At 47.8% G+C, this 26,738-nt stretch overlaps 1 protein-coding gene across 2 annotated transcripts in view; it reads right to left on the bottom strand.

Moving 5' to 3' along the window:
* Positions 1-1,000: 1,000 nt before the first annotated feature.
* Positions 1,001-26,738, bottom strand: part of TMPRSS4 (transmembrane serine protease 4) — a 51,241-nt gene continuing 25,503 nt past the window's right edge. The window contains exons 3-13 of one of the 2 annotated variants that reach the window (XM_063635549.1): positions 23,909-24,022; positions 19,748-19,900; positions 18,177-18,306; positions 15,114-15,215; positions 14,075-14,115; positions 11,013-11,172; positions 9,475-9,641; positions 7,979-8,077; positions 7,626-7,768; positions 5,450-5,599; positions 1,001-5,002 (exon numbers count right to left, since the gene is read on the bottom strand). In XM_063635549.1, coding sequence (XP_063491619.1) covers positions 4,991-5,002; positions 5,450-5,599; positions 7,626-7,768; positions 7,979-8,077; positions 9,475-9,641; positions 11,013-11,172; positions 14,075-14,115; positions 15,114-15,215; positions 18,177-18,306; positions 19,748-19,900; positions 23,909-24,022 — 1,271 coding nt within the window. In that variant the 3' untranslated portion in view covers positions 1,001-4,990. Of the gene's footprint in view, positions 5,202-5,449; positions 5,600-7,625; positions 7,769-7,978; positions 8,078-9,474; positions 9,642-11,012; positions 11,173-14,074; positions 14,116-15,113; positions 15,216-18,176; positions 18,307-19,747; positions 19,901-23,908; positions 24,023-26,738 lie in introns of both variants that reach the window. The other variant, XM_063635548.1, reaches the window with a different exon arrangement.

Here is a 26,738-nt window from a genome sequence, read left to right as displayed (position 1 = left end):
TGAGCAGGGCGCTCTCCTGACCTAATCAGCCCCCCAAAGTCCCACCTCTTACTACCATCACCTTGGGGGTTAGGATTTAACATACAAATTTTGGGGGACCCAAGCATTCAGACAACAGCATCCATTGATGATCCTTGCCTGAATCAATGATTTCATTAGAAATTGCCAACGGTGGCTTCCTATCATTCATCTATATTGATTAGCTATACTTTCCCTCACCACCTGGAGCCACCCTGTTACCTGGAAGTAGATTTCTATGGCAAAGCAGAATAGTGCTAATTTTTCCTCTTTAAATATCATTTCAGAGTAAGAGCCTGGTGTGATTGCCAACTCCAGTGGTAACAAAAGGATGGTGTTTTTTTTCTTTTCTATTTTCTTCTCTTTGTTTGCAAGTTTTCACTTATTATAGCTTACTGGTGAATTGAAACTTTCGTGATTATGTAGTGACCCTTTTTATCCTAAAGTCAGTTTTGTCTTTTTGTCCTAAATCCTTATTTAGAAAAATATTATATAGCTACCCCAGCTTAAATTTGATGAAATACTTGCTCTCTATACCTTTCTCCACTTTTTCAGTTTTAATGGTTCTGTAACCTGGTGTTTTGTGTATGTCTGTTACAAATAACCTATAGCTTGATCTTACATTTTTATCCAATTTGCCTATCTCTGTATATTATTTGGTGAGTTTAATATTTATTGTGATTATTAGTACTTTTTTCACTATCCTATTTTGTATATTCTATTTGTTCCATTTTTCTGTGCTTTTCCCTCCTTAGTGCTCTTCCTTCCCCTCCTTTCTCTTTTGTACTTGCTTGAAGTTTTTTGTTTTTTATTCATCAATTGCTACTTTCAATTGTTTTGGAAGTGACACACTTTTATTTCCGTTCTTTTGGTGATTACTCTTTTAACCATCTAGAACATAGTACAAACATTTTATGTAACATAACTTTAATATATAACCTTCCTCTTGAACAATTTAAGAACTTTAGAATATTTTAACTCTAGCTCTCCCCTTTAATTTACATGCTGCATGCTGTTGTTACTCCATATTTCAGTTAGGCCTTTAAAAATTAACCCACAATGGAACCTTCTTGGTCAAATTGTAACTAGCTAGCATTATATTTATATACAGGGTCTTTTGTCTTTACTGATGTATTTTTCTACTCATGGCCAACCAATAATCTGTTTCAAAAAAAATTAACCCACAAAATAGATATTATTGTTATTTTAATAATATGTAGACATGCCTGTAATCCCAGCACTTTGGGAGGCCAAGGCAGGTGGATCGCTTGAGGTCGGGAGTTCAAGACCAGCCTGGCCAACACAGTGACACCCCATCTCTACTAAAAATTCAAAAATTAGCCGGGTATGGTGGCATGTGCCTGTAATCCCAGCTACTCGGGAGGCTGAGGCAGAAGAATCACTTGAACCTGAGAGGTGGAGGTAGCAGTGAGACAAGATCCTGCCACTGCACTCCAGTCTGGATGACAGGGCAAGACTCAGTCTCAAAATAATAATAATAATAATAATAATTAGACAGAGTGTGTTTAGACTTATCTACATTTTCACAATTGCCTCACTATTCCTTCTTGCTTGCTTCTTGGTTCTTCCTTTTAGGATCATTTTCCTCCTTCCTAAAGTAAATGCTTTATACATTCTTTTAGAGAAAGTTTGTTGATGGTAAAGTCTGTTTTTGTTTTCTTGGAAATGCCTTTATTCTTGAAAGATAGTTTTGTAGGATTCACAATCCCTGATTGACTGTTATCTTTTGGCATGCTGGAGATATACTTCCACTGACTTCTAGCTCCTTTATTGCTGTGGGAAAGCCTGTTGTCAGTCTAATTGTGGTAGATTTGTGGTACTGCGGTTGGTCTGGGTTTTCTCTGTGCTGCTATAAGGAGTTTCTTTTTGTCTTTGGTGTTCTGCAGTTTCATTATAATGTACATAGGTGTGGATTTATTCTAATTTTTCCACCTTGGTTGTATGCGTGTACACTATGGTGGTTATATTCTGTGGATTCACACCTTTCATCAGTTCTGGAACATTCTCAGCTCTTATCTCTTTGGATATTGTCTCTCTCTCATTGTCTTGATTCTTTCTGTCTGGGATTGGGGATATGTTAGAATTTACCATTCTAGGCTTCATTGCTCCTGGCCTTGTTTTCATATTTTTAATCTCCTTATCTCTGTCTGCTGTTAAGCCTAGTCACTTCTTCAATTTATCTTCCAGTTCATTTGTTCTCTCTTAATTGGTGTTTTAATTGTTATTTACCCCATCCACTTAGTTTTTTATTTTTATAATTATAATTTTTATTTCTAAAAGCTGTATTTGGTTCTTTTTCAAATATGCCTTTATTTTGCTTGATTATTAATATATCCATTTTTAACAGAAAATAACAAGTGTTGGGGGGGATATGGAGAAATAGTAACTCCTGCGAACTGTTGATGGGAATGTAAAATGGTACAGTCTCTATGGAAAGCAATATATTAGTTCCTCAAAAATTTCAAAATAGACTTACCATATGATCCAGCAATTCCACTTCTGGGAATATACCCAAGAGAATTGAAAGCAGGGCCTCAAAGAGATACTTGTACACCCATGTTCATAGTAGCATTATTCACAACAGCCAAAAGATAGAAGTAACCCGAGTGTATAGACAAAATGTGGTATAAACAATAGGATATTATTCAGTCTAAAAAGGGAGGAAATTCTGACACATGCTACAACATGGGTGAAACTTGAAGACACAATGCGAAGTAAAATAAAACAAGTACAAAAAGACCAATACTGCGTGACTTAACTTAAATGAGGTACCCAGAGTAATCCAGTTCACAGAGACTGAAAGCACAATGGGGGTTGACAGAGATTGGGAGGAGAGGGAAATGGAGAGTTGTTTGATGGGTACTGAGTTTCTGTTCTGGAGATGGATGGTGGTGATGACTGCACAACAGTGGGAATGTACGTAACACCACTGAACTATACACTTAAAAATGGTTAAGATAGCAACTTGTGTTACGTGCATTTGACCACAGTTAAACATGATTTTAAAATGTGGAACTAGTATTCATTTTTTATTTAAATATTTTATAAATTATCATATTGGAGGCCCTATAGTGTGGTAGTTTACAGCATGAACTCTGTATTCCAAGTGCTCATGTTCAACTTACAGTCTATAACCTCAGGCAAGGAGCTTAACCCCTTTGTGCCTTAGTTTTTTTTAACCCATAGAGTGAAGATAAGAATAATACCTATCTCATAGATTTCTGTGAGTATTAGATGATTCAGTACATGATGAAGCACTTACAATAGTGTCTGGCACATACTAATACTCTGTAAATATTGCTTATTATTATAAGTCTCTAATATTCTGACATCTGAAGCCTTTGGGGTTCTAAATTAGCTGTTTTTTTATGCTGCCCACTTAAGGTGTTTTTTATTTTTCAACATCTCTGATCTTTGATTGTGAGCTCATATTTGGAGGATCTTTGGGAATCCTGAGGCTCTAAATTTGGCATATTTTCCTCCAGACCGTCTGCAGTTTGAGACCACCTTTACTGCCATCGTTTATCCCTGCTTCATGTAGGAGCCCTGGTTCAGCTCCTTTGTCTGCAGCGTGGCCAGGTTTAGCTCTGCTGCCAGCCTTCATATAGGTTTCGATCCAAGATTTTAGTGTATTGCTCCCAGATCATCACCTTAGTTTCCTCTCACAGTTCTGATGGTTTTGTTTTATTTTGTTTTGTTTTCTGCATTTCTATTTTCTTGGTTTTTGGCATTTGAGGAATTCTGTTGTTTCCTAAGAACCTAGTACAGTATGAATAAGTATATTTCATCTAGGATCTGACTTAACTATAGCAAGAGAGTCTTCAGAAAACCCAAGCTTTCATACAGCTACCAAAAAAGTCCATGGGGCTTAATTCTTTGACCATTTTGAGTGCAGGGACTTATTCATGCTTACATCTTCACAACCCAGCTTGGGGACTGCCTCATACCTGGCAGCTGATCCTTTTTGTTTTTTAAATGTAAGAAGCCACACTGAGGGTTCTCCAGGTGGAAAAAGTTAGGACACAGGACCAGCATTTCTTTCCAGCCACTTGGGGATCCCTGATCGAATGTCACCCTTGACTGCCTAACTCATCTCCTTCCCAAGTCATAGGTTATCCCTGGCTCCTGGCTGATTATCACAGGCAGGGAGGGAGGGAAAGAAGCAAAGGGAGAAGGCCCTGTGTGGGAACCAAACTTGTTCACCCTGGCTTCTCTAATCTGCAGCTCACTCTTGCTGCCACTCAGCAGATCTGGTCTCCCTAACTCTTTTTTCCCCTGCCTCTACTTTGAGACTCAATTGCTTCCCCAGGACTTTTTTTTCTCCCCAAGCCAAAGAATGGAAGTTCAATGGTCCCAGCTCAGTTCTTATCAAGCATTCCAGCTAGCCTATGCCAGAGATGTTACACAGCTCTTTAATAATAGTGGCCATAGCTGTAATAACAATAACAACAGGAGGTAACAGTAGTCACACCAACAGTAGGACAGTGCATTTTGTATTACAACTGGTTTCTTGCTCCAGTAGGCTTGGGGATGAGTGAAGACGGACAGGGCTGGCACAGACCCTTTCCTCCTCCTCTCTAGCCCACAGTGATCTGGGCTTTCACAAGACAGCCTGCTTCCATTCAGTAGCGTGGGAAAGTTCCTTCTTGGCTTAGCAATACTCCTGAGACCTTGGCCTGCAGGCTGGGCTTGTTCAGTGGGCTGCGTCTCTCCCTGGGATGCTGGGAGCACCAAGCGTGGCTGAGCTAGGGCTGCTGACTTCCTCTGGGCGCCTCTGGGCTACGAGGGTCTCTTACAGGAATTGAGGCCCTTTGCTGCTCCAAGAAATGCTGAGGCTGTGGGCAGAGGGGTGTACCCAAGGGGACTTTTGCTCTGTGTCTGAATTTGGGGGATCCCCAGGTGGGCAGGGCAGGAAGGAAGCGAGTCCCAGCACTGCAAAGGGGCAGCAGCATTACAGCTCAGCCTAGAATAAGAGAGACCAATGAAGAGAAAGCCAGATTATCTGAAACTGGACAAAGTGGTGACATGTGTAACATGAGTCTTCCTTTTCTGAAGCACTTTGCTCCTCTCCCTACCCTGCAGAGGGCCAGGAGGTCTCGTGAGCCTTTCCACTCTCTTCCTTATCAGAATCTTCTCTCTAGAAAGGATCTGATAGTCTCATTCTGTCAGAAAAGAGAAAGAGAGGCTTGGTGTGTTCTATTCCCTAAGGTATTTGCATTTATCAGAAATCTCTGGCCTAAGGGATTTCAGCCTTAATAGTGCAATCTCAGGCTGTCCCTTGCTTGGAGGGAAAGTTATTTGGGATGTAAAGAGTTGTCAGAGCCATTTAAATCAAACCTAAGGATGGATTGGCACCTCCCAGGTAGAGGACTGGAGGGAAGGCACAGTGGGTAGGGCAAAGGTGCCTTACCTTCCAGACATTGTAGATCCAGTTGAGATAGGCTGAGACCTTGGTGTACACTCCTGGGGTGCTCGGGCCCCCGCAGCCATAGCCCCAGCTAACGATGCCCACCACCTGCCACTGGTCAGATTGGTACATCAGGGGCCCACCACTGTCACCCTGTGAGAGACCAGAACAGAGACTGCTGGGGAGGGCAGGTGAGGTGGAGGGGCTTCTCCTTCTCTGCTCCCTGAACTGGCCTATCTGTTCCCCTGCACTCCCTGCTGCTCTCCGATGTTCCACCCTCACCCTCTTTGCTCATTAGCACCCTGGAATGCTCTTCTCTTCTGGGGCAGAAGGGCTTGTCTGTGGGCAAGTAAGTTGCAAGCGTGCTGTTAGCCTTCTCTCAGAGATTCACAGCTCACATTAGCAAATTAAAGGCTCTGAGTGATGCCGTAAAAAAGCCTGGTTATTGGCCAGGCGCAGTGGCTCACACCTGTAATCCCAGCACCTTGGGAGGCTGAGGCGGGTGAATCACTTGAGGTCAGGAGATCGAGACCAGCCTGGCCAACATGGTGAAACCCCGTCTCTACTAAAAATACAAAAATTAGCTGGGCATAATGGCAGGCACCTGTAATCCCAGCTACTCAGGATGCTGAGGTGGAAAATCACTCTAACCCAGAGGCGGAGGCTGCAGTGAGCCGAGATCAAACCACTGCACTCCAGCCTGGGCAACAGAGTGAAACTCAGTCTCAAAAAACAAAACAAAAAGAAGCCTGGTTATCATTGTTTAACCTAGTCGTTCCAAAATTTATGTAATCACTTATAGAGTGCCTATTTTGTGCCAGGTAGTGTTCTAAGCAATTGGGATCCAACTGATGAAAAAAACAAAGATCCCTGCCACCAGAAAGCTTAGGATCAAATAGGGTGAGAGACGGTGAACAAGCAAATAGCAAAACAAGAAAATGCCAGAAAGTGAAAAGTGCACTTATCTGGGAGTCCTTATCAGCTCTTTTAGCCCCTGGGGCTTCCTCCCTCTGAACCCAAAACTATAGCCTAAATGCCTGTTTAATGCCCCCCTTTCCTCCAACCACTGTGAGCTCCCTGAGGGGTCTCCAAAGACTACCATGTTCATGGCACAAAAGCGATGACTAAGAGATGCCTCTTAAATGAAGGAATTTAATGACTGGAAATGGAGGTGAGAGTAGGGTAGGGGTTTTAATGAAAATGGTTCAGGCCAAGCCTGATGGCTCATGCCTATAATCCCAGCATTTTGGAAGGCTGAGGTGGGAGAATCCCTTGAACCCAGGAGTTTGAGACTAGACTGGGCAACATAGTGACCCTGTCTCTATTAAAAAACATAAAAGAAAAAAGAAAAAAAGAAAATGGTTCAGAAGATCCTTTGGAAGTATGGGGGAGGAAGAAGGTCTACAGGGATTGCTAAACAGTTCTGATGGCCAATGAGGCTGGGGTGAGGGGCACACACAGGTGTGCTTCCGGCATCCTGCAGGTGGTAGTTCCTTCCTAGTGTAGTTCAGCAGCTTGGGGACAGTCACAGAGAAAATAGACCTGGGATTCCTGACCTCAAGGGGCTAATCATTCTGTAGCTAGTGAGAAGGGTGGGTGGGGAGGATGAGTAATGTCATCTTTGTTGTTGTTGTTTTTAGATGGAGTCTCACTGGGTCACCCAGGCTGGAGTGCAGTGGTGCAATCTCTGCTCACTGCAACCTCTGCCTCCTGGGTTCAAACAATTCTCCTGCCTCAGCCTCCCAAGTAGCTGGGATTACAGGTGCGCCACCATACCCGTCTAATTTTTGTATTCTTTTTAGCAGAGATGTGGTTTCACCATGTTGGCCAGGCTGGTCTTGAATTCCTGACCTCAAATCACCTGCCCGCCTAAGCCTCCCAAAGTGCTGGGATTACAAGTGTGAGCCACCACGCCCAGCCAGTAACATCATCTTTGAATGTAAAAGAGACATTTGAAATATCTCTGCTTGTCTGCATCCATCCATCCACCCACTCATCTATTGGTACACTTTTATCTGACTGTATCCTTTCTTTCCCTCCTTCTCTTCCTCCCATCATCACACATTGAGTGCCCATGATATGCAAGGCTTCCTGTGGGGCATGCAGCCTCTGGGTTTTCTCATCTCTCTAGGACCTAAACCCTATTCTTAGAACTCCCCGTGATTCTTGGAGGCCCCACCTGGCAGGTGTCCACACCCCCTTCCGGGATGCCTGCACACATCATCTTCTCGGTGACTTCCCCCTGGTACGCATCGTCTGCATTGCACCGTGTGCTGTCAATGACCTGGACTGACGCCTGCAGCAGTATGTCAGACATCTTCCCTGGGAGGGTAAAAACACTCACATTCCCATCCTTGCCTTCTATCCCCCAGCCCTGGATTGCCAAACCACTTTGCTTTCTGCCTGGTGCCTTGGTGCTTGTTCCTCCAGGATGGGTTTCTCTGAAGGGTGGTCCTCCTTCCCATTACTTCTGGAAGGTGCTCCCTCATACAAGGGCATCTCCTGCCCTGTGGTCCTGCACCCAGGACTTACCTCCACTCTGCTTCGTAAAGCCCCATCCAATGATCCAGAGTGGGGTGGCTGGAGTGAGCTCCTCATCAAAGAAGGGCAGACAGATGGGCCTGACTGTGCCTGCCAGGAGCACAGAGGGAGAAGGAGATCTTTTATTCATCATAAGTGTTAATTTTCTGTAAATTATGATGCTTTATGATTATGGGGATCTTGCTGGTCTGGGAGAGACTGGGTTAGCTAATTCCTGCAGATAGAAAACGACTTGGCTCTGGGCATGACTTTAATAGGCAAACCAGCCAACCCAAAGCCCATATCCCCAACCACTTTCTTTATCTTACTCTCAGACACCAAGCCAATATTATTCCTGCCCTAAATCACTCCAGGGACAGATACTAGACAACCAGAGGCTGACATCTATAGCCTAGAGAATTGTCCACACTATCCAATCCCAAGCATGCTCAATCTTGCCTACCCTACCTTGGCCAGACCTGCCCATGGAAGCCACGGGTGGCTCTGGGCCATGCCTTCCCCTCACTCCTGCCTCCTGGTGGACCCAGCTGCTTCCCCAGGAGTCCCTGTGTTGGGGGGTGGAGTATGTCCTTTTCTCTCAGGAATTATAAATAATAAACTCTTCTTTCAAAGATAGTTGTGTCTGTATCTGTCACCTTACCATACCTGATTAAAACAATTCCCAGGCACAAATCTTGAAACACACACCAGGGTTCAGGAGAGCCTGGCAGTTAAGATCTCTGAAAGGGGTCACACTGGGGCCTCTAGAACACTTGTTCTATGGGATGCTAGTAGAAGTGGCATGAAAAAAGGATTCTGCAGTGAAATAAATTTAGAAAAGGTAGGTTAAACGCAATAAAACAGATTATTTAAAAAACTTCTCCTACCTTTAATAAACTAACATGTTCCAAGAAGGGAGCTGTAGTATGAAAATGTTTCCCAAACTTATTTGACAATGGGATCCTCTCTTCTCCAAGGGGCCAGTGTCCTGTGGACCCCACAGTTGGGAATGCTGAACCAAATATATTTCAATATAAGCACAAGGCATTCAACAGAGCTGTTCAAAGACTCTGTGGGCTGCCTCACAGGTAATGGGTTCCCTGCCCCTGGAGGAAAGCAAACAGGGGCACAGTGACTCCTTGGCAGGGATACTGAGCAGGCTCTTGGGTATTGGTCAGTGGTGGGGAATGAGCTCGATAATCTTTTTAAAAGATCTCCCCAAACTCCAAGATTGGATGAAACTCCAGTGTTCACTTGAGGGACTCCACATAGAGAAGACAGGCCTTGGAAGAATCTCCGGTAGGGAATGGAGTGGAGGTGTTAGCTGACAGCTTGAGGAGGCCTCATGGCATCAGTGATGTTAGGCTGATGTATTAGTTAGAGACAAATGGGCAAGCTGAGGTCTTGAGAGGAGACATTATGTGCCAAGGGCAGTCAGTGAGCTAATAGCACAGTGGGCGTGAAAACTGATGTAAGGGGCTTGAGTGGCCTTGGGCCCTGCTTCTCACCTGAGAAAGTGAGTGGGAACTGCAGCTTCATGAGGGCAATGTCATTGTCTTTGGGGTACATGGGGTTGAATTCAATGATGATGATCTTGGCCACAGCCAGGGATGGGAAGCTGCCCAGTTTGTCTGAGCCGGCCCGCACCTTCCAGTTGAACACATCAGTATGTTTCCTGGGGGCAGAGACAGCTGGGTTCAGGCCTGATCCAAGCCTGAGGAGGCTTTGCCAAAGGCTGGGTCCCCAGGGCCCTGGGGATCAGGGTGCTGGATGTCACTGCCTTGGGAGGAAAGATGATGGTGAGGCGGGGATGGTGGAGAAGGGTCAGTCTTTTGGCACTTACAAGAAGCCAAATTCAAAAGGGGGATTTGGCCCTTTTTCCTCAGTGAAACCTGCCCAACGAAACCTCAAGGAGGTCTGGGGAAGGGGCTCCTCTAATGCCTGAGTTCTGGGGTCCTGGTGCTCTCTCCTCCAACCTTTCTCATTGTGTTACTCATGCTGTCAGTTACATTATGTGCTTTCTTTTTCCCAGTGCCAGGCACAGCTTAGTGTGCAGGGATGTTTTTCCAGGAAAGAATTTATAGCTCTCACCAGAATCTCAAAAAAAAAAAAAAAAAGAAAAAGAAAAAGTGGTTAAAAAACGCTGGCCTAGATCGTGAGTGCCTTGAAGGCAGCGGTGGGGTCTAATGCACTTGGGCGCATAATCTGGTGCTTGGTACCTGGTGCTCATTAGATATTGAATGAAAGAATAAATAAAAGCAAAGGGGGCGCCAGACGTGGTAGCTCATGCCTGTAATCCCAGCACTTTGGGAGGCTCAGGCGGGCAGATCACTTGAGGTGAGGAGTTCGAGATCAGCCTGGCCAACATGGTGAAACCCTGTCTCTACTAAAAATACAAAAATTAGCCGGGCACGGTGGCACATGCTTATAGTCCCAGCTACTTGGGAAACTGAGGCAGGAGACTTGCTTGAACCCAGGAGGCGGAGGTTGCAGTGAGCCAACATCATGCCACTGCACTCCAGCCTGGGTGACAGAGCAAGACTCTGTCTCAAAAAAAAAAAAAAAAGTGAAGGGGGCCTGGGAGTAGCCCTTCCCTGATGTAAGGCCAGGCCTCTCTGTGGACTGAAAAGGAATCTATGCTCTTTAATTTTTTTAAAGTTTCCAGACATAATGAGGACGTGGCTGTGACTCTAGACTCTGGAACAACTTCCTGGAAACAAGCAAAAAGAGAGTGAGTTCTTGGAAGTTGAGGCAGGTGGGAAGAGCTTTTGTGGCTTGAACGATATGGGGGTGGGGTGAGGACTCTGGGTATCTGCTAGTGTCCCACCGGGAAGAGGCCATGCTTGGTGACCAGCACCCTCTGCTCAGACACCCAAAAGACTAACAAAGAGCATCACGGCCATTGTCTCATTGGGGCCGCCACACCCTGGCAAACGTCTCTAGTGGGAGAGTGAAGAGAAGGAGGGTGTCAGGAGACAGGACCCCAAGCTCTCTGGCCCCTGACTGGCCTTGGTCCCCAGAGACCTCCTTACAGCTGGGGCCTTACCTGAAACAGTGGGCTGCCGTGAGGACCCAATGGGGGTCCAGGATGCTCCCTCCACAGACGTGCTGTTTGTCGTACTGGATGCTGACCTGCCAAGGCCAAGAATCCACAGAGGCCTCCTCCCCGCCCACCACACGGGGGGTCTTCAGGCTCTCCCCACAGGCTGGACGCAGGCAGAGGCAGGGAGGAGGCAGGAAGTCAGGCTCTTGGAGATGAGGCTGCCTTCCCTTAGTACCTAACATCTGCTCTAAGCAGGGCCCTTATGGCTGGGGCCAGAGTGGGGAGAGGCCCAGGCCAATTTGAGCTATTCATGGGAGGTATTGAGTGTCCCAGACCATAGGCTTTCCCCAAACCTCCCGCTCCTTTTTCTTTCTTTCTTTTTGTTTGTTTGTTTTTTTTTTTTGGTTTAAGATGTATTTAGGAGTTTAGACTATGAACATGGGTGTGTCCGTTGTGCTGGGAATCTGTGACCTTCACAAGTGATGCAGAATTACGAAAGCCCTGCCCCGGTGGCGTGTCCCCAACCATTCCCACTGAGTAACAGTAAACAGACACCCACAAGCTGTTTTGTGACTCGGAAGTGGACTGTCCCATCCAAAACTCCCCCTTCTCCAAGTCTGTTACCCCTGCCAGGGGAGTCTCTCAATCTGACATCCTGTCTTCCTACTGACTGACCACCACCCCTGGAACTCCTGTAAAGCCCTCAGGTCCCACCTCTCCACCCATGTTCTGCCTTTCCAATTCTTCTGGCAGCCACCACCACGGTTGTGGAGCCATACACAGATGGTAGAAGGGCCATTCTAAGGGGAAGGGCTGGGCTTTTCAAACACCACCTGATTTCAAACACTGCTTTCTTCATGCCACCTTGCCCGCTCCTGCAAAGCCCTTCGGGATCTCCCTTGAGGGCAAAGTAGAGTTTCCACTCCTCCTGGAAGCCTCCTGCTGTTTCATAAAAAGTCTCTGTCTAGCCAAATTGATCTGCTTGTAGTTCTCTAAAAAGTCATTCTGTTTTTGATCCAAAAAGATGTCCTTCCCATTGAAATGCTGTCTCATCTCCTAGTTCTCTAAATCAGGGATCCCCAAACCCTAACCCCTGGACCTCAAACCAGTACTGGTCCGTGGCCTATTAGGAACCTGGCTGCACATTAGGAAGTGAGTGGCAGGGGCAAGCGAGCATGACCACCTGAGCTTCACCTCCTGTCAGATCAGAGGTGGCATTAGATTCTTGTAGGAGCACAAACCTTATTGTGAACTGCACATGTGAGGGATCTATGCTGTATGTTCCTTGTGAGAATCTAGGCTGGTTGCGGCGGCTCATGCCTGTAATCCCCGCACTTTGGGAGGCTCAGGCAGGCAGATCGCCTGAGGTCAGGAGTTCGAGACCAGCCTGGCCAACATGGTGAAACGCCGTCTCTACTAAAAATACAAAAATTAGCCGGGCATGGTGGCACATGCCTAGAGTCCCAGCTGGGCTGGTGACGGGTGCCTGTAATCCCAGCTATTTAGGGGGCTGAGGCAGGAGAATCACTTGAATCCAGGAGGCAGAGGTTGCAGTGAGCCGAGATCGCAACACTGCACTCCAGGCTGAGTGACAAGAGTGAGACTTGGTCTCAAAAAAAAAAAAAAAAAGAGAATCTAATGCTCTCTATCCCCCTCTTGGTTTGCGGAAAAATTGTCTTCCATGCAACCTGGTGCCAAAAAGGTTGGGGACCACTGAACTCTAAATCATTCATTAACCAATTTGTGTCAAGTGCCCTCTGTGTTGGGGCAGTGCTGGGTGCTGGGAGTGAGTGGCAGGCAAGACAGACAGACATGGGCTTTTCCTCCTTGAGCCTACAGATGCATTTTTCCGTGTTTAGTCCGGGCCCCCAGTCCCTGGGAATTTTCCTTTTTCTGGAATTCCCACAGGCTGTCCTGGGTGTTGGCTCCCCTTTCAGTGTTGTTGAGCTTAGGTCTTGGCTTCTTGGTAAAACAGAGGCCCCCTCAAGGGAGGACCTGTCAATTATGCTGCTTCATGCCTTCAGGGCTACTCAGTGCAGAACCTCAGATGGTGTGATCATTCATTCATTCATTCATTGACCGGCCACCACTTGTCAGATCCCACACACTAGGTATTGTGGGGTCGGGGTGGGGGGCACACGATAATGAATGAAACTCTCAACATCCTGCAGGGAAGCATATACACTCGTAAACTGCAGAGGCAGCATTGTGACCTTTTTCCCTTAGGCGTTCTGATTTCTGGCTATCCTTCCAGGCCAGTCTCAGTTCTCTATGAAGCTGGTAGGATGAGCTGAGCCACATTGCTTGTTTTCTTTTCTGATCTCCTCTGTTAGAGCTAGAAGGGTCCCTAGAGATCCTTGATGGGCAGTGGGACTAAACGACTTCTTGGGAAAACGAACTTCAGGGAGGTCAGGTGAATGACTCGAGGCCACACTGGAAGTGAACGGGACTGGTGCCCAGGTCTTCTGACCCCTGGCCAGCTCTCTCTGCAGCATGTCAACTGTGACTGTTACTCAGTTTGGCATTTTCCACATGTTGTCTTGCATCTCTCTCTTACTTAGTCATAAGCTACCGAGGATAGTGGCCAATTACTTCACTCATCTGGTACTTTCTACTTCTAGCCAGCAACTGACAGAGTGAGACATATTCTAACTGTTCAATGAATATTTGCTCAAATAATGAATGTGGGTAATCTGATCTTGGATACCTGAGCTGATTGTGACAAAGAAGGCTATGTGGGCCCTGACCAGGGGTGGGAGGCAGTGGGGGCCCCGTCCTGCCCTTTTTGGTCTTCCTAATGCTCTCTCCCAGGTCTCCACTTAGGTTGTGGAGCCATGCACAGATGGTGGAAGGGGGAAACTGAGGCTTGGAAAGACCCAGAAAAAGAATGTGACCTGCCCAAGGCCACCAACAACTCGAGGGGGCATTGACCTACAAACCCAAGGGCTGTAGACCAAGGCAGAATGAAACTTGGAGTCCCAGAAATTTAGGAGTGAAGATGAAGGTCTTCCTCCTTGCTGATTGCTGGCCCAGGCCCCAAACCCTCAGAGATCGGGGGTACTCACCAAGACAGTGCAGGGAGACCAGGGAGCCTGAGAGACAGGGTCTGGAAGACAGACACAGCGCCCTGTGGTTTAAGCTTCTTCCTCAGCTGGGAGGCAGGGACTCAGGCCTCCTGATGCTGTTAATTCAAGTCCCCTCCCAATACCTCGGAAATATGGAAGCTGCACAGTGGGGAACATCTGGAGACTGCACTGACATCCATTGCATTTCCTGCATTGACACTTCCGTTTGGTTGGATTCAACCAGCGCACAGCAGGTACCAACCCCACTGCTGAGTACCTGCTGTGCGCTGGGCCCTGCCTGCTTCAAAGCCCAGCCTGGGCTCCTGGGACCCAAGAGGGAAGAGGGCAGAGCCCGGAACACAGTCTGTGGCACTGCGGGCTTTCCAAATGGAAGAATGGGATTTTGATAGAATTTTAGGTAAAGGATCATTCTGCTACCAACCCTGTCCTTTTCAAGATTTGTTTTCGGTGAATAAGCGGCCCTCAGCAACATCCCTGAATGCTAAGAAGCCAGCCTCCTCTCTGAGCCACTTTGCCGCAGTGTGACAGATTTCATCTGGATGCTCCGCTCTAACGCAGGGTGGCGAGGCTCAGGAACAGGCCACCCACAAGGGCCGTGGAGCCTCTTCCCTGGAGCATCAAGAAGGTGGGGAGCTCTGGCTGGGTAAGTGGTAGGGAAGGACAAAGTGACAAAGGAATCTTGCCTATTGGGCAATTTATTAGAAAACCTACAGCAGTAGCAAAAACTATTTACTATCCAGATTGATGGAAAGGTCACATTATCCATCCCTCTGGCTTTGAGAAGGACAACACACTTTGTCCAGCTGTCCATTATATTAAAAACAAGTCAACACAGAAAATCTCTCCAAAATGTGAGTCTATAGCTCTTGGCATTGAATGATCTGTCTGGCTAGGAGTTCTTCCTGATGTCTGCTTACATTCCCCTGGGTACTTGGGGTTCCAGGTGAGCTGGTGGCAACCCGAAGAGCAGTGTCCATGCGGGGGCCTTCTGTAGGCCAGAAGGTGTCCCCTCACTTACCCACTTGAGTTCCGCACGTGAAGCTCCTGGCTGTTTTCTGTGATTTCAACAACATCCAGATCCTGGTCTGGGCCAATCTCCACAGCTCTGAAAGTGGGTTTGCTGCTCACATCAAGAGGGAGAGAGAGTTGTGAGCTGGGGCAGGGGGTTAGAACAAGATGGTAGAGTTGGCCCCCACTCTCAGGAGACAGGGTGGCAGAGAATGCTTGGTGGGGAGTGGCCAGGGAATGGAGGTGGTCTTAGTCAGTGAAGATGGGGCCTGCTTTGCTATACAATAAAGAACACACCCTTGGCATCCCAGGATTCAACCCTCGGTGCATTGCTGATGTAACTTGCTTTCTTGGGCGGGGACTCCAAATCCAGAACCCAGAGCGCTGGAGAAATGTTAGGGGTCTCCTTTCCGAATTCCCAGCTCTGTCCCTATTTCAAATATCCCAGCAATGTCTTCTGGTTCACAGCAGGGAAACAAAGACGCATAGGGGCTCAGGTTAGCTCCCTTCTCACCTGGGAGGGAGTTGGATGTGGATATTTGGTTCTCCAAACAAGGCATCTGGTCTGACTTTGATAGTGGGGGTATGTTTTTGGCTCCCGTAGAGATATTTAATAGAACAGGACTGGATCTGTCTTCATATGAATCCAGACAAATGTTTCTCTCAACTGGACCACCTCCCTCTTTCTCCCTCCTAATCCATGCTTGCTGCTTTCAAACCTTGGGTTGCAGTTTTTCCTCCTCCAGGAAGCCTTCCCTGATTAATTCCATCTCTCTGATTGTTCCTTTACTGAATCTGCCTCTTCTAAATCTTTTCCTTCCATCCCTAACTATGCTAGTAATGTTAGTAGAAGCTCTCCATGGAGGGCTGGGTCAATCCATGATACTGGTGGATTGGCACATTCTCAGGCAGGAATGCTGGCACTTCCTGGAAGGACCCAAGTGTCGGACCTGGGAGGACTAGAGTCCATTTTAAGAGTCCTCATGATCTAGGTTCTGTCCCTGGCTCTGGCACTAGTTTCATGTGTGGCCTTGGGCAGGTCACATTCTTTTTCTGGGTCTCTCCAAGCCTAAGTTTCCCCCTCTATAAAAAGATGCATGGGGCTGGGTGCAGTGGCTCACGCCTGTAATCCCAGCACTTTGGGAGGCCGAGGTGCGTGGATCACCTGAGGTGAGGAGTTCAAGACCAACCTGGCCAACATGGTGAAACTCTGTCTCTACAAAAATACAAAAATTAGCCGGGCATGATGGTGGGTGCCTGTAATCCCAGCTACTCGGGAGGCTGAGGCGAAAGAATCGCTTGAACCTGGGAGATGGAGGTTGCCGTAAGCAGAGATGGTGCCATTGCACTCCAGCTTGGGTGACAGAGTGAGACTCTGTCAAAAAAAAAAAAAAAAAGATGCGTGGACTAGATGATCCCTAGTGTCTCCCACATCTTGAAATGCCTATGGTTCTAGGACAAGAAGGGCCTCCGATCTAGAGAGAGGAAAGAAAGTAGGGAAGTCTGAGACCTAGAAGGACGGAATATGGTGGAAATGGACATTCCTAGGAAAGTTAACTTCTGTTCACCAATTCCATCCCAACGAATGATTCTGATGAACTTTGATTTTGTGAAGCACAAGGCTCAGGTGGTTTGGTGCCTTACTGGGCTCCAAAAGGACAGAAATTCCAGAAGCCTATCACCTTAAGAACCCCTGGAGACACCCAGGTTTCATAATCAAGCCTCAGCCTGCTGTGCCAGGTATGGCTGATGCAGCAGTTGACTGGACTACAGTGGGGAGGCAGGGCTGCCTGCAGCGAGGCTGGGCTCTGTGGCTGCAGGAAGAGGGGAGAATAGCAGGTGCCGGGCATGACTTCCTCACTCTCCTTGAAGTGAAGGTGCTGGGGTGTGCTTTCTAGAGGGTACTGGAAGTTGCCCCCTATGGAGAGTAGAGAGCAGCAGAAGCCTGTTGAGCAGAGAAGAGAGAGGCAAATAATTCTGATTGATTTGTAATGGCTGCCTGGAGCATTTACTGAAAAAGGACTTTGAGGCTGCATTAGGGATCCATGGGAGAGAGTTCTGTGATTGGTTGGTGATGTCTGCCTGGTAGAGTTGTTTGTTTGCTTTTTTTGTTTTTTTTTTTTTTTTGGCCTAGTCTCTGGGTCCAGTCTCTTAGAATCCTGAAGAAGTTTGAGCCCTGCCAGAGATAGGTTATCTCAATCTGCAACTGAATGTATGGGTTCTTTTCCATCCTCTCCAGCTAAACTCTCTGAGTGATCAACCATCTCATCAGCCCCTTCCCTTACAGATGATGTCCTACATGAGAATAAAGAATTACTCAGTCCAGAAACAGAAACAATATGGGAACTCCTAATGCACAAGAATTAGGGGTCTTGGGCTCAAATTCTAGCCCTCTACCTCCCAGCTACTACCCTAGCAAGTTACTTGCTTTCTTTGGGCCTATTTATGAAATAGATATGATAACTATCTTTTTGGTTTTCTGCCAAAATCAAATGAATATAAATATATAAAATGCAAATTACTCTTATTATAATCTTGCACCTTTTCATCCACTCCAGATTTGGAACTGCTTTTGAAATTTGCAGAGAGAGCTGGGATTGCTGAAGATGGGGCCCCACTGAAACTAGGCTCACTTAAGCTAAATCTTAACCAATGAAACTTTGAATAAGTTAACTTGGCTTTTGTATTATTGGGCAGGAACAGTTTCTTGCAAAGTCAGGACAAAGGAGTGAAGGTTGAGGAGTAAAGGAAAGGCGAGGACTGCATAGATGCCAGAAGTGTGTGTGTGAGTGTGTGTGTGTGTGTGTGTTGGAGGGCAGCACGCATTCTCTCACTGGCATTCCAAAACTATCCTGTGAGGCTGGCATTAGTTCCCCCAATTAACTCCTGAGGAACCTGAGGCTTAGGAAATTTAACTTCATATTGCTTGTAAGTGAAATGCTGGGATTCAAAAGCTATTCTGTCTGGCTCCAATGCCCGTATTTTTTAGGAAAGAGAGATGAAGCGAGGAAGGAAAGGAGGAAGAGGAAGAAAGAGGAAGGAGGGAAAAAGGAGAGAGGCACAGGTTGGTTACCTGCTGTAGCCCATCTGCCTACAGGCTGTCTCAGCCAGAGCTTCTGTGAAGTTGTCGAAACAGGCAGAGAACCAGTTCCCTGTGGCCGGGTCCAGCACCTGCAGCGTGGATCTGTCCTTGGAGAGGCGGACTGGGAGGAAAGGAACGTGGGTTAGATGGAAGGGGGGGCCCATCTGGCCCATCCCCCTCAGAACTCATCATGAGACCAGCCCAAGCTCCCCCAACCTAGAACTGGGGGTGCCACAGAGCCCCCAACGCTTTCAATGTCAAGGGAATTTCTTCCATTTGGCTTTGTCTATTTGGGCCCCATTTTGACAGTAGCTAGTGTGAACAGACGTCCCAGGGTCAGTCTCCATTTTGACCTGTTGCCCTGGCCCAATGGTTAATAGTGCCCCCTTTTGCTCTTACAGGTATCAGTTTTGATGGTCAATTATGTGGCCACTCTACCCAGTGACCATATACAACTTGTTTAAATTGTATGGACCACATGCCCATCCATGGTCCACACAACTTGCCCAGCCTGGGGAAATAAATGTCTGAGAGAGGGACCTAGGTCCTTCTCCAAGTAAGGTCAGAGGGGAAGGTTGAGTGAGAAGTCCTATTGGCAGTAGGATGACAGGTGCCTGTGGGCATTTGACTTCTGATAAAGAAAGCAAATACACAGAAAGTCACTCAGCCCTGCCCTCAGAAGCCCCATCACTCATCTCCTACCTATCTTTTTTTCTTCAGAGCCCAAGCACCAGGGGGATGAAGGTAGAAGAGCCCAGCTCAAAAGAGAATGTGGATTTTATGCTCAAAACATCTCCCATCCATTGAAAGGACCTAGCTCAGTCCTGTCACATAGCCCATCTCAGCAAACACTAATGAATAGAAGGACCAATAGCTGGCGAAGTGGCTGAGAAGTCTCTTTTCTATTCTCCTTGAAATAACAAATTTCATAGAAAGGAGGAATGCCCCAAGGTCACCCACTCTAACCCTCTGCCTGAAATCCAACCAGGCGCAACACACATGGGGCAGGCTCAGTTACAATTTCCTGTCCTTTCTGGCTCACATTTGTTCATCAAATAGTTACTGTTTGCTGTGTGTTAACTACTAGGATTTAAAGGTAGACAAGACACGGTCCTGCTCTCAAGAAACTTATACAGCTGGGCACGGTGGCTCACGCCTGTAATCCCAGCACTTTGGGAGGCTGAGGCGGGCGGATCACCTGAGGTCAGGAGTTCAAGACCAGCCTGACCAATGTGGCAAAACCCCGTCTCTACTAAAAATATAAAAATTAGCCAGGCGTGGTGGCTGGCACCTGTAATCCCAGCTACTCACGAGGCTGAGGCAGGAGAATCACTTGAACCTGGGAGGCAGAGGTTGCAGTGAGCCTAGACCAAGACACTGCACTCCATCTTGGGCCACAGAGCACTCTACCTCAAAACAACAACAAAAAAACAAACAAAGAACCTTATACAACAAGGATGAAAAGTGACAAGTAGGGGGCAGATACTATGCAGTGGGCCGTGGGGGCCTGAGCACACCTCCTGCTGGGCCCACTTCTCTTGTCCCTCAGACCCTGCACTTACCTGCCACTGCAGGCCCTTCGGGGAAGCTCTTGACACAGTGCTCCTCGTCCTCCCCCAAGGGACAGTCCAGCTCCCCGTCACACAGCTGCTTCCTCGGGATGAAGTGGAGAGGCTGCCCGCAGAGGAAGTAGTATTTATCCAGAATCACCTTGACTGGAAGGCAAGCACAGGGAGGGGCAGAGAAGGCTGAGGGTCAGGCTTGAGCAGGGAGAGGCTGGGTTTTCCTGGCGATAGCGCTGGGCTCTCAGACACGCATGTGTGAGTTCCAGGCTCAGTTCTGCTACTTGGTAGCACATAGACTTGGGCCTGAGTCTCAGCTTCCTTGTCTGTAAAGTGGAGATGGTAACACCGGCCCCATCCCCACAAGATGTCTGAGGAGTCAAGAGAGGTCATGTGTGTGGGAGAAATTGAGAAACAGGCTGGTACCTGCCTCTTACCCCCCAGTGCTGGCTCAGTATGTTCTGGTAAAAGAGGAGGAACCCGGAGTCTGAAGACCCAATTTTGAGTCCTAGCTCTGCTACCTACTGTGGAACTTAACTTTTTTTTTTTTTTTTTTGAGACCGAGTCTCACTCTGTCATCCAGGCTGGAGTGCAGTGGCGGGATCTTGGCTCACTGTAGCCTCCGCCTCCCAAGTTTAAGTGATTCTCCTGCCTCAGCCTCCCGAGTAGCTGGGATTACAGGCACGTGCCACCACACTCTGCTAAGTTTTTGTGTTTTTAGTAGAGGCAGGGTTTCACCATGTTGGCTGGGCTGCTCTCGAACTCTCGACCTCAGGTGATCCACCCGCCTCGGCCTCCCAAAGTGCTGGGATTACAGGCGTGAGCCACCCACCGGACTTGGCCTTACTGTGCAACTTTATATGGATCACTTTCCCTTCTTAGTTCTCAGTTTCCTCATCTGTACAACGGGATGATGATATCTATAATATCTGCCTCACAGGGCTGTTGAGAGCATGTGGTATGATGGTAGTTGTGAAAATGTCTTGTAACTATCAAGTATAGTTCTAGAGGTGGGTGCTTTTATCTGGGTGAAAGAAACACATGGACACGTACAGGGGGATCAACACAAACTGGGGCGTGTTTTGGGGAGGCAGGGGGAGGGAGAGCATCAGGAAATATAGCTAATGGTTGCCGGGCTTTATACCTCAGTGAAGGGTTGATCAGTGCAGCAAACCACCATGGCACACGCTTACCTACGTAACAAACCTGCACATCCTGCACATGTACCCCAGAACTTAGAATAAAAGTTGAAGAAAAAATAATTAAAATATATAAATAAAAATAACTAAAATTAAGAAAAAAAGAGAAAGATCTGTGAAGCGGTTGGTCCTTGGTTTTGTTTTGTTCCTGCTTGCCGTCTTTAGATTCTGCCAGCTGCTTTCAAATTCTGTTGCTCTTTTGCCATCTTGGGATGATGGAAAGATGTTGAGTGTGTTTAATCCTTCAGGGAACTGATATGTTAACACTTTTTCTGGCCGTGCATGGTAGTTCACACCTGTAATCCCAGCACTTTGGGATGCCAAGGCAGGAGGATCGTTTGAGCCCAGGAATTCAAGATCAGTCTGGGCAACATAGTGAGACCCTCGTCTCTACAAAAAGTTAAAAAAAGATTAGCCAGGCATTGTGGTGTGCCCTTGTGGTCCCAGCTACTTGGGAAGCTGAGGCAGGAGGATTGCTTGAGCCTAGAAGTTTGAGGCTGCAGTGAGCCGTGATCACATGATTACACTCTAGCCTGGGAGAGAGAGCAAGACCTTGTCTCAAACAAACAAACAAACAAACTTTTCCTTAGTGAAGACCCACAGCCAACACCCTGGCAGGAGGGAACTCCTCCTTCCTAACTGAATTCTCTCTTGGCCTGATGGGACCCTCTCCAGTCCAGTATCACCCTGCGCTGGTCTTAAGAGTAGTGGCATTAAATCTAATAATGGTCCCTGCTTGTCACCGTGTCAGGAGCTTTCCGTACATTTCCTCATGTAATCCTGATAACAGTCTTGGGAGGGAGGTATTATTACTAACTCACATTACAAACAGGGGCATGGAGAATTGAAGGTCAGGCTTTATTTTCCCAGGGCACACAGTGCTTCCGGTGTAGAGCCAGGGCCCATCTAACTCTCTGGGGAAGCTTGAGATGTGATCTGCTGGCCCTGATGCTCCTGGCTTGAGTGAAGCAAGGGAGAAGGAGGAGCTAGATATTACTTAGCTCTTTGGAGTTTGGTTTATGATCAGGAGCCAGATTAAGGCAGAGTCACCCCAGCCTCCTGGGACAAATCCAGGAGACAGCATTGCCGGTTGAGACTCCAGAAGCCATAAGGTTGAGGGAGCCCGGCCCAGGATGGAGGACTGGGTAACAACCTCTGATTGCAGAATCTGGGGGCCCAGGATGTGGAAGCCACATAGGACCTTCTGGGACAGGGAGCGTCCAGCTCTAAATTATGCTTTAGTGCCTGCCTGGCTTTCCCTGGATAACTTTGGCCCCCTTTATCTCCACTGTGGCAGGGTGTATGCTTACGGAAAGCAAGCTCACTTTAACATTAGCCTGAATAGAACAGGATGGCAAGTCTGCCGATGTCACTGCAGACCTCCATCATGCGGGCAACCAAGGTCAAGGAGAAAGGGTTTGGGGTCATCTGCATCTCACACCATCCAGGGCTCCCAGGGCTTTTTGTGGGGTTTATGTTGTGGCTCTGCATTTCCACCGCCATGAGATGGAAATGGACCTGTTCAATCAGGGGACCAGGGTTCTGTCCCAGCTTTGTCCCTGACTGCCACTCCTCCTCTCTGAGCCTCAGTGCTCATGTAGAATGAGGCCCAGAGTCTCTCTCAGTGTCCTCCAAACAGGCAGTCGGCTGCTACTGCTGGAAATGTCACCACAGTTACAAGTACAGATTCCTGAAAGGCCAGCTATTCCCTGGCTGCACAGGCAGTCCTGCCCCAATTAGCAAATGCATGTCCTGGGTCACATTTTGTCTGCTGCTGTGTGATGACACACTCTTTTGCAAAACTTGGTTTTTAGCTTGGTCCTTTACATGTGTTATCTCACTGGTGCTCATGATATCGCTCCGAGGGAGGAAGGACATTTTATAGGTGAGGAGACTGAGGGTATGAGGCAGTGAAGGACTTACTCAAGGTCACGCAGCAGCAAGTGGCAGAGCCAGAATCCCTGTCTCGGGTGTCCTGATTCCTAGTCTGGTCCCCAGTGCCCTACTTCTTGCTGTGAAAAGTTGTGGTCAGCAACCTGCTGTGCTCATGTGGATAACAAAGGCAATGACTCCATCACAGGATGTGGGAGCCAAAAAGGACCCACATCCCTGCTCCTTCAGTTGAATCTTCTTTATCACAGATAAGGGCCTGAGGCAGAGAGGCCTGCTCAAGACCACATTGGGCCTCAGGCACTGGCCATGGTGAAGGCCAAGCTGAAGGGGGCCAGGTGCCAGCTGCCTGGGGGGTCTTCCCTGCTGCCTCCTCTTTTTCCCCTCCTCACAAGCAGAAACTCTCCCTGTTCTTCCAGCCGCTGCTCAGAGCCACTCAGCTTGCAATCTGCAGAAGATGGGAAGGAGGGGGCAGGGGGCGTGGCAGCCCTGCAAATTGCCTGCGTGGGTTAGGAACATATGCCACTGTGCTCTCCCTCTAGAAGAAGTCACCTGGGATAGAAGCCATCTGGAACAGATGGGGGCCGAGTTCATCTCCCCTTTCACTTTTAGAAGAAGGCTCTCTTCAAAGCAGGGGGTGGATACATTTATTTTCTTTCTTTCTTTCTTTCTTTCTTTCTTTCTTTCTTTCTTTCTTTCTTTCTTTCTTCTTTCTTTCTTCTTTCTTTCTTCCCTCTTCTTTCTTTTTCTCTCTCTGTTTTTTTCTCCTCAAATTCCTTTTACTATAACAACGATTTTTTTCTGCAAAGCTTTATGCAGATCACCTGCCCCTGACTGTGGGGGTGGGGGCTGCCACTTACTGAGGGGGTGAAGGACAAGTAGGGGCTGCCACTTACTGAGGTGATAATGGGAGGGGCGGGGCTGCCACTTACTGAGTGGGTGAAGGCAGGGGTGGGACTGCCTCTTACTGAGGGGGTGAGGGCAGCGGTGGGGGACTGTCACTTATTCAGGGGGTGAGTGCGGGGGTGGGGGTTGGGCCCTGTCATTTACTTAGAGGGTGAAAGTCACTTACTGAGGACAACCACAATGATGATACTCGCCAGGCTCAGTAGTGCTACGATGATGGGGATCCCCACCTTTCTGAAGGTCTCCATGGGGGTACGGGGTTTGCGCAGGGGTTTGACATCTGCAAGAAAATGGGAGGCAGAGGGGAGGAGCATGCAGTCAGCATTTAGTGATCCCCAAGCCAAACTCCACAGTCTCCTGCCCTCTGGCCAGTGACAGGAATGCCTTGAGCACAGTTTTGGTTAATGCTGCGGGGTTATTCCTGCAGACTAGGCTTAGCTTCATCAGCACATGGTTACCCTGCCTCTTCTCACTTATCCAGGCTCACCTATCTTTCATGAGTGCTGCTCAAAGGAGCCCCCAGGCCAGGCCACCTCCCCCGTGTCTTGACTGAGCCTGTCCTAGGACATTTCTGGGTTTTGTCTGACCCTCACCTGCCCGAGAGAAGCCTGAGGCCCTGGGGCACGTACCCATTCATTGTGCCACCATTTATCCTTTTCCTGACCTCTTGACTTAGCTTTTGATTAAACATTAAGCTTCAGGGAGGCAGGGGCCTCCAGCACAGAGTGTGCTTAGTAGAGGCTTAATAAATACTTGTGAATCAATGCATCCTCAGTCCCACAAACAGCAAGTCCCCAGCCTGGTCCTTGTCTTTAAAGAGATTACCATCTGGGGGAAGAGGCAGACACAGATGCCAGTCCAGCCAGGTGGAAGATAATATATGTTATAATAGAGACATCTTCAAAGGTAGGCTGGTGAAAGCCTCCTCAGCAGGTGGCACTTAAATGCAGGTCGGGAGGGAGGCACTGGCTCAGCTCAGTCAGAGACATGGAGGGGGCCTGTAAGCTGCCTGGTGCACCTGGGGTACCATGGGAATAAAGGCAAGTTGGAAGGCAGGATGGGTGAAGGCAGCGGTGGAGACTCTTGAACATTATGCTAAGGAGTCTGGGTTTTATCCTGAAGGCAGTGAGGAACCATTGAAAGTTTTTGAACAGTGGAGAGACAGGATCGAAATAATTTTAGAAAGACGGATCTGGTCGGGTATGGTGGCTCACACCTGTAATCCCAGCACTTTGGGAGGCCGAGGTGGGTGGATCACCTGAGGTCAGGAGTTCAAGACCAGCCTGGCCAACATGGTGAAACCCTGTCTCTACTAAACATACAAAAATTAGCCAGGCACGGTGGTGCATGCCTGTAATCCCAGCTACTTGGAAGGCTGAGGCAGGAGAATCGCTTGAACCCAGGAGGCGGAGGTTGCAGTGAGCTGAGATCGTGCCATTGTACTACAGTCTGGGCGACAAGAGCAAGACTCAGCCTCAAAAAACAAAAAGAAAAATGGATCTTTCATCAGGGAGGAGGTGGATTGGAACAAAAGAGTCTGGGATTAGGGAGACCAGGTAGGAGCTTATCACTGCCTAGAACAGAGGTGATAATAACTACATTGTCGATTGCACATGGTTATCCAAGGAGAAGGAACCTGGGAAAGGGAAAACATAGGCAAAGTTAATATCAGTAAGTATCAGAGATACATTCTTTTAAGTCTCCCCCTCCTTGTGGGAAATAAGCTGGGGAGGTGCCACGGGGACTTCTGCCCTGGGGGAGCTGCAGCAAGAATTCTGGAAACCCTGGAAAGCAACGGACCGGCTCTCCTACCCCCACCTCCACATGGCTGGCTCCCTCTCCTCCTCCCAGTCTTTCTTCACTGTCACCTTCACGGTGAGGCCTTCCTGGATCTCCCTATTTAAAATGCAGCCTTCCAACCTTTCCTATCCTCCTTTCTTGCTTTTTTTTCTTCCAAAGCACGCATCACCTCTAACATATGCTATATTTGACATATTTTGTATATTTTCTGTCTCCTCCCGCCCCTCCATGAAATGAAGACTTGTTGAAGACAGAACTTGTCTGTTTTGTTCACTGCTGAATCCCTGGTGCCTAGAACAGTGCTTGCTCCACAGCAATTGCTCAACAAATATTTGTCACATGAATAGATGAATTGTTCTTGGCTCTGTTCTCTTAAGTACATCCCTTCTACTACCTCCTTTCCTTTCCTTTCCTTTCCTTTCCTTTCCTTTCCTTTCCTTTCCTTTCCTTTCCTTTCTCTCCTCTCCTCTCCTCTCCTCTCCTCTCCTCTCCTCTCCTCTCCTCTCCTCTCCTCTCCCCTCCCCTCCCCTCCCCTCCCCTCCTCTCCTCTCCCTCCTTTCCTTTTCCCTTCCTTCCTTCCTTCCTTCCTTCCTTCCTTCCTTCCTTCCTTCCTCCCTCCCTCCCTCCCTCCCTCCCTCCCTCTCTCTCTCTCTCTCTCTCTCTCTCTTTCTTTCTTTCTTTCTTTCTTTCTTTCTTTCTTTCTTTCTTTCTTTCTTTCTTTCTTTCTTCTTTTTCTTTCTTTCCTTTCATTCATGGAATCTGCTGCCCAGGCTGGAGTGCAGTGGCAGTGGCATGATCTTGGCTCACTGCAACCTTAGCCTCCCGAGTAGCTCGGACTACAGGCATGTGCCACAACACCCAGTTAACATTCGTATTTTTTGTAGAGATAGGGTTTTGCCATGTTACCTAGACAGGTCTCAAACTCCTGGGCTCAAGTGATCCACCCCCCTTGGCCTCCCAAAATGCTAGGATTACTGGCATGAGCCACCATGCTCGGCCCCTTCTACCGTTCTTACAGGTCACATTTTCTTCTGCCTTGAATGATGGCTAATCACATGTCTGGCTCTATTTCTTTCCTCAGCTCTTTAAAAGCAGAGAATGGCATCCTGCCAGAGATTGGCTCCCAATGAATGCTAGTATTAATGAATCTGTTAACAAAGGAAAGCTTAGGACACTTTGTGTTTCCCCAAAAGGAA

Source organism: Symphalangus syndactylus, chromosome 3 (assembly GCF_028878055.3).
Source record: "Symphalangus syndactylus isolate Jambi chromosome 3, NHGRI_mSymSyn1-v2.1_pri, whole genome shotgun sequence".
NCBI classification, from domain to species: Eukaryota; Metazoa; Chordata; class Mammalia; order Primates; family Hylobatidae; genus Symphalangus; species Symphalangus syndactylus.
This window is presented reverse-complemented; position numbering and strand designations above follow the sequence as displayed.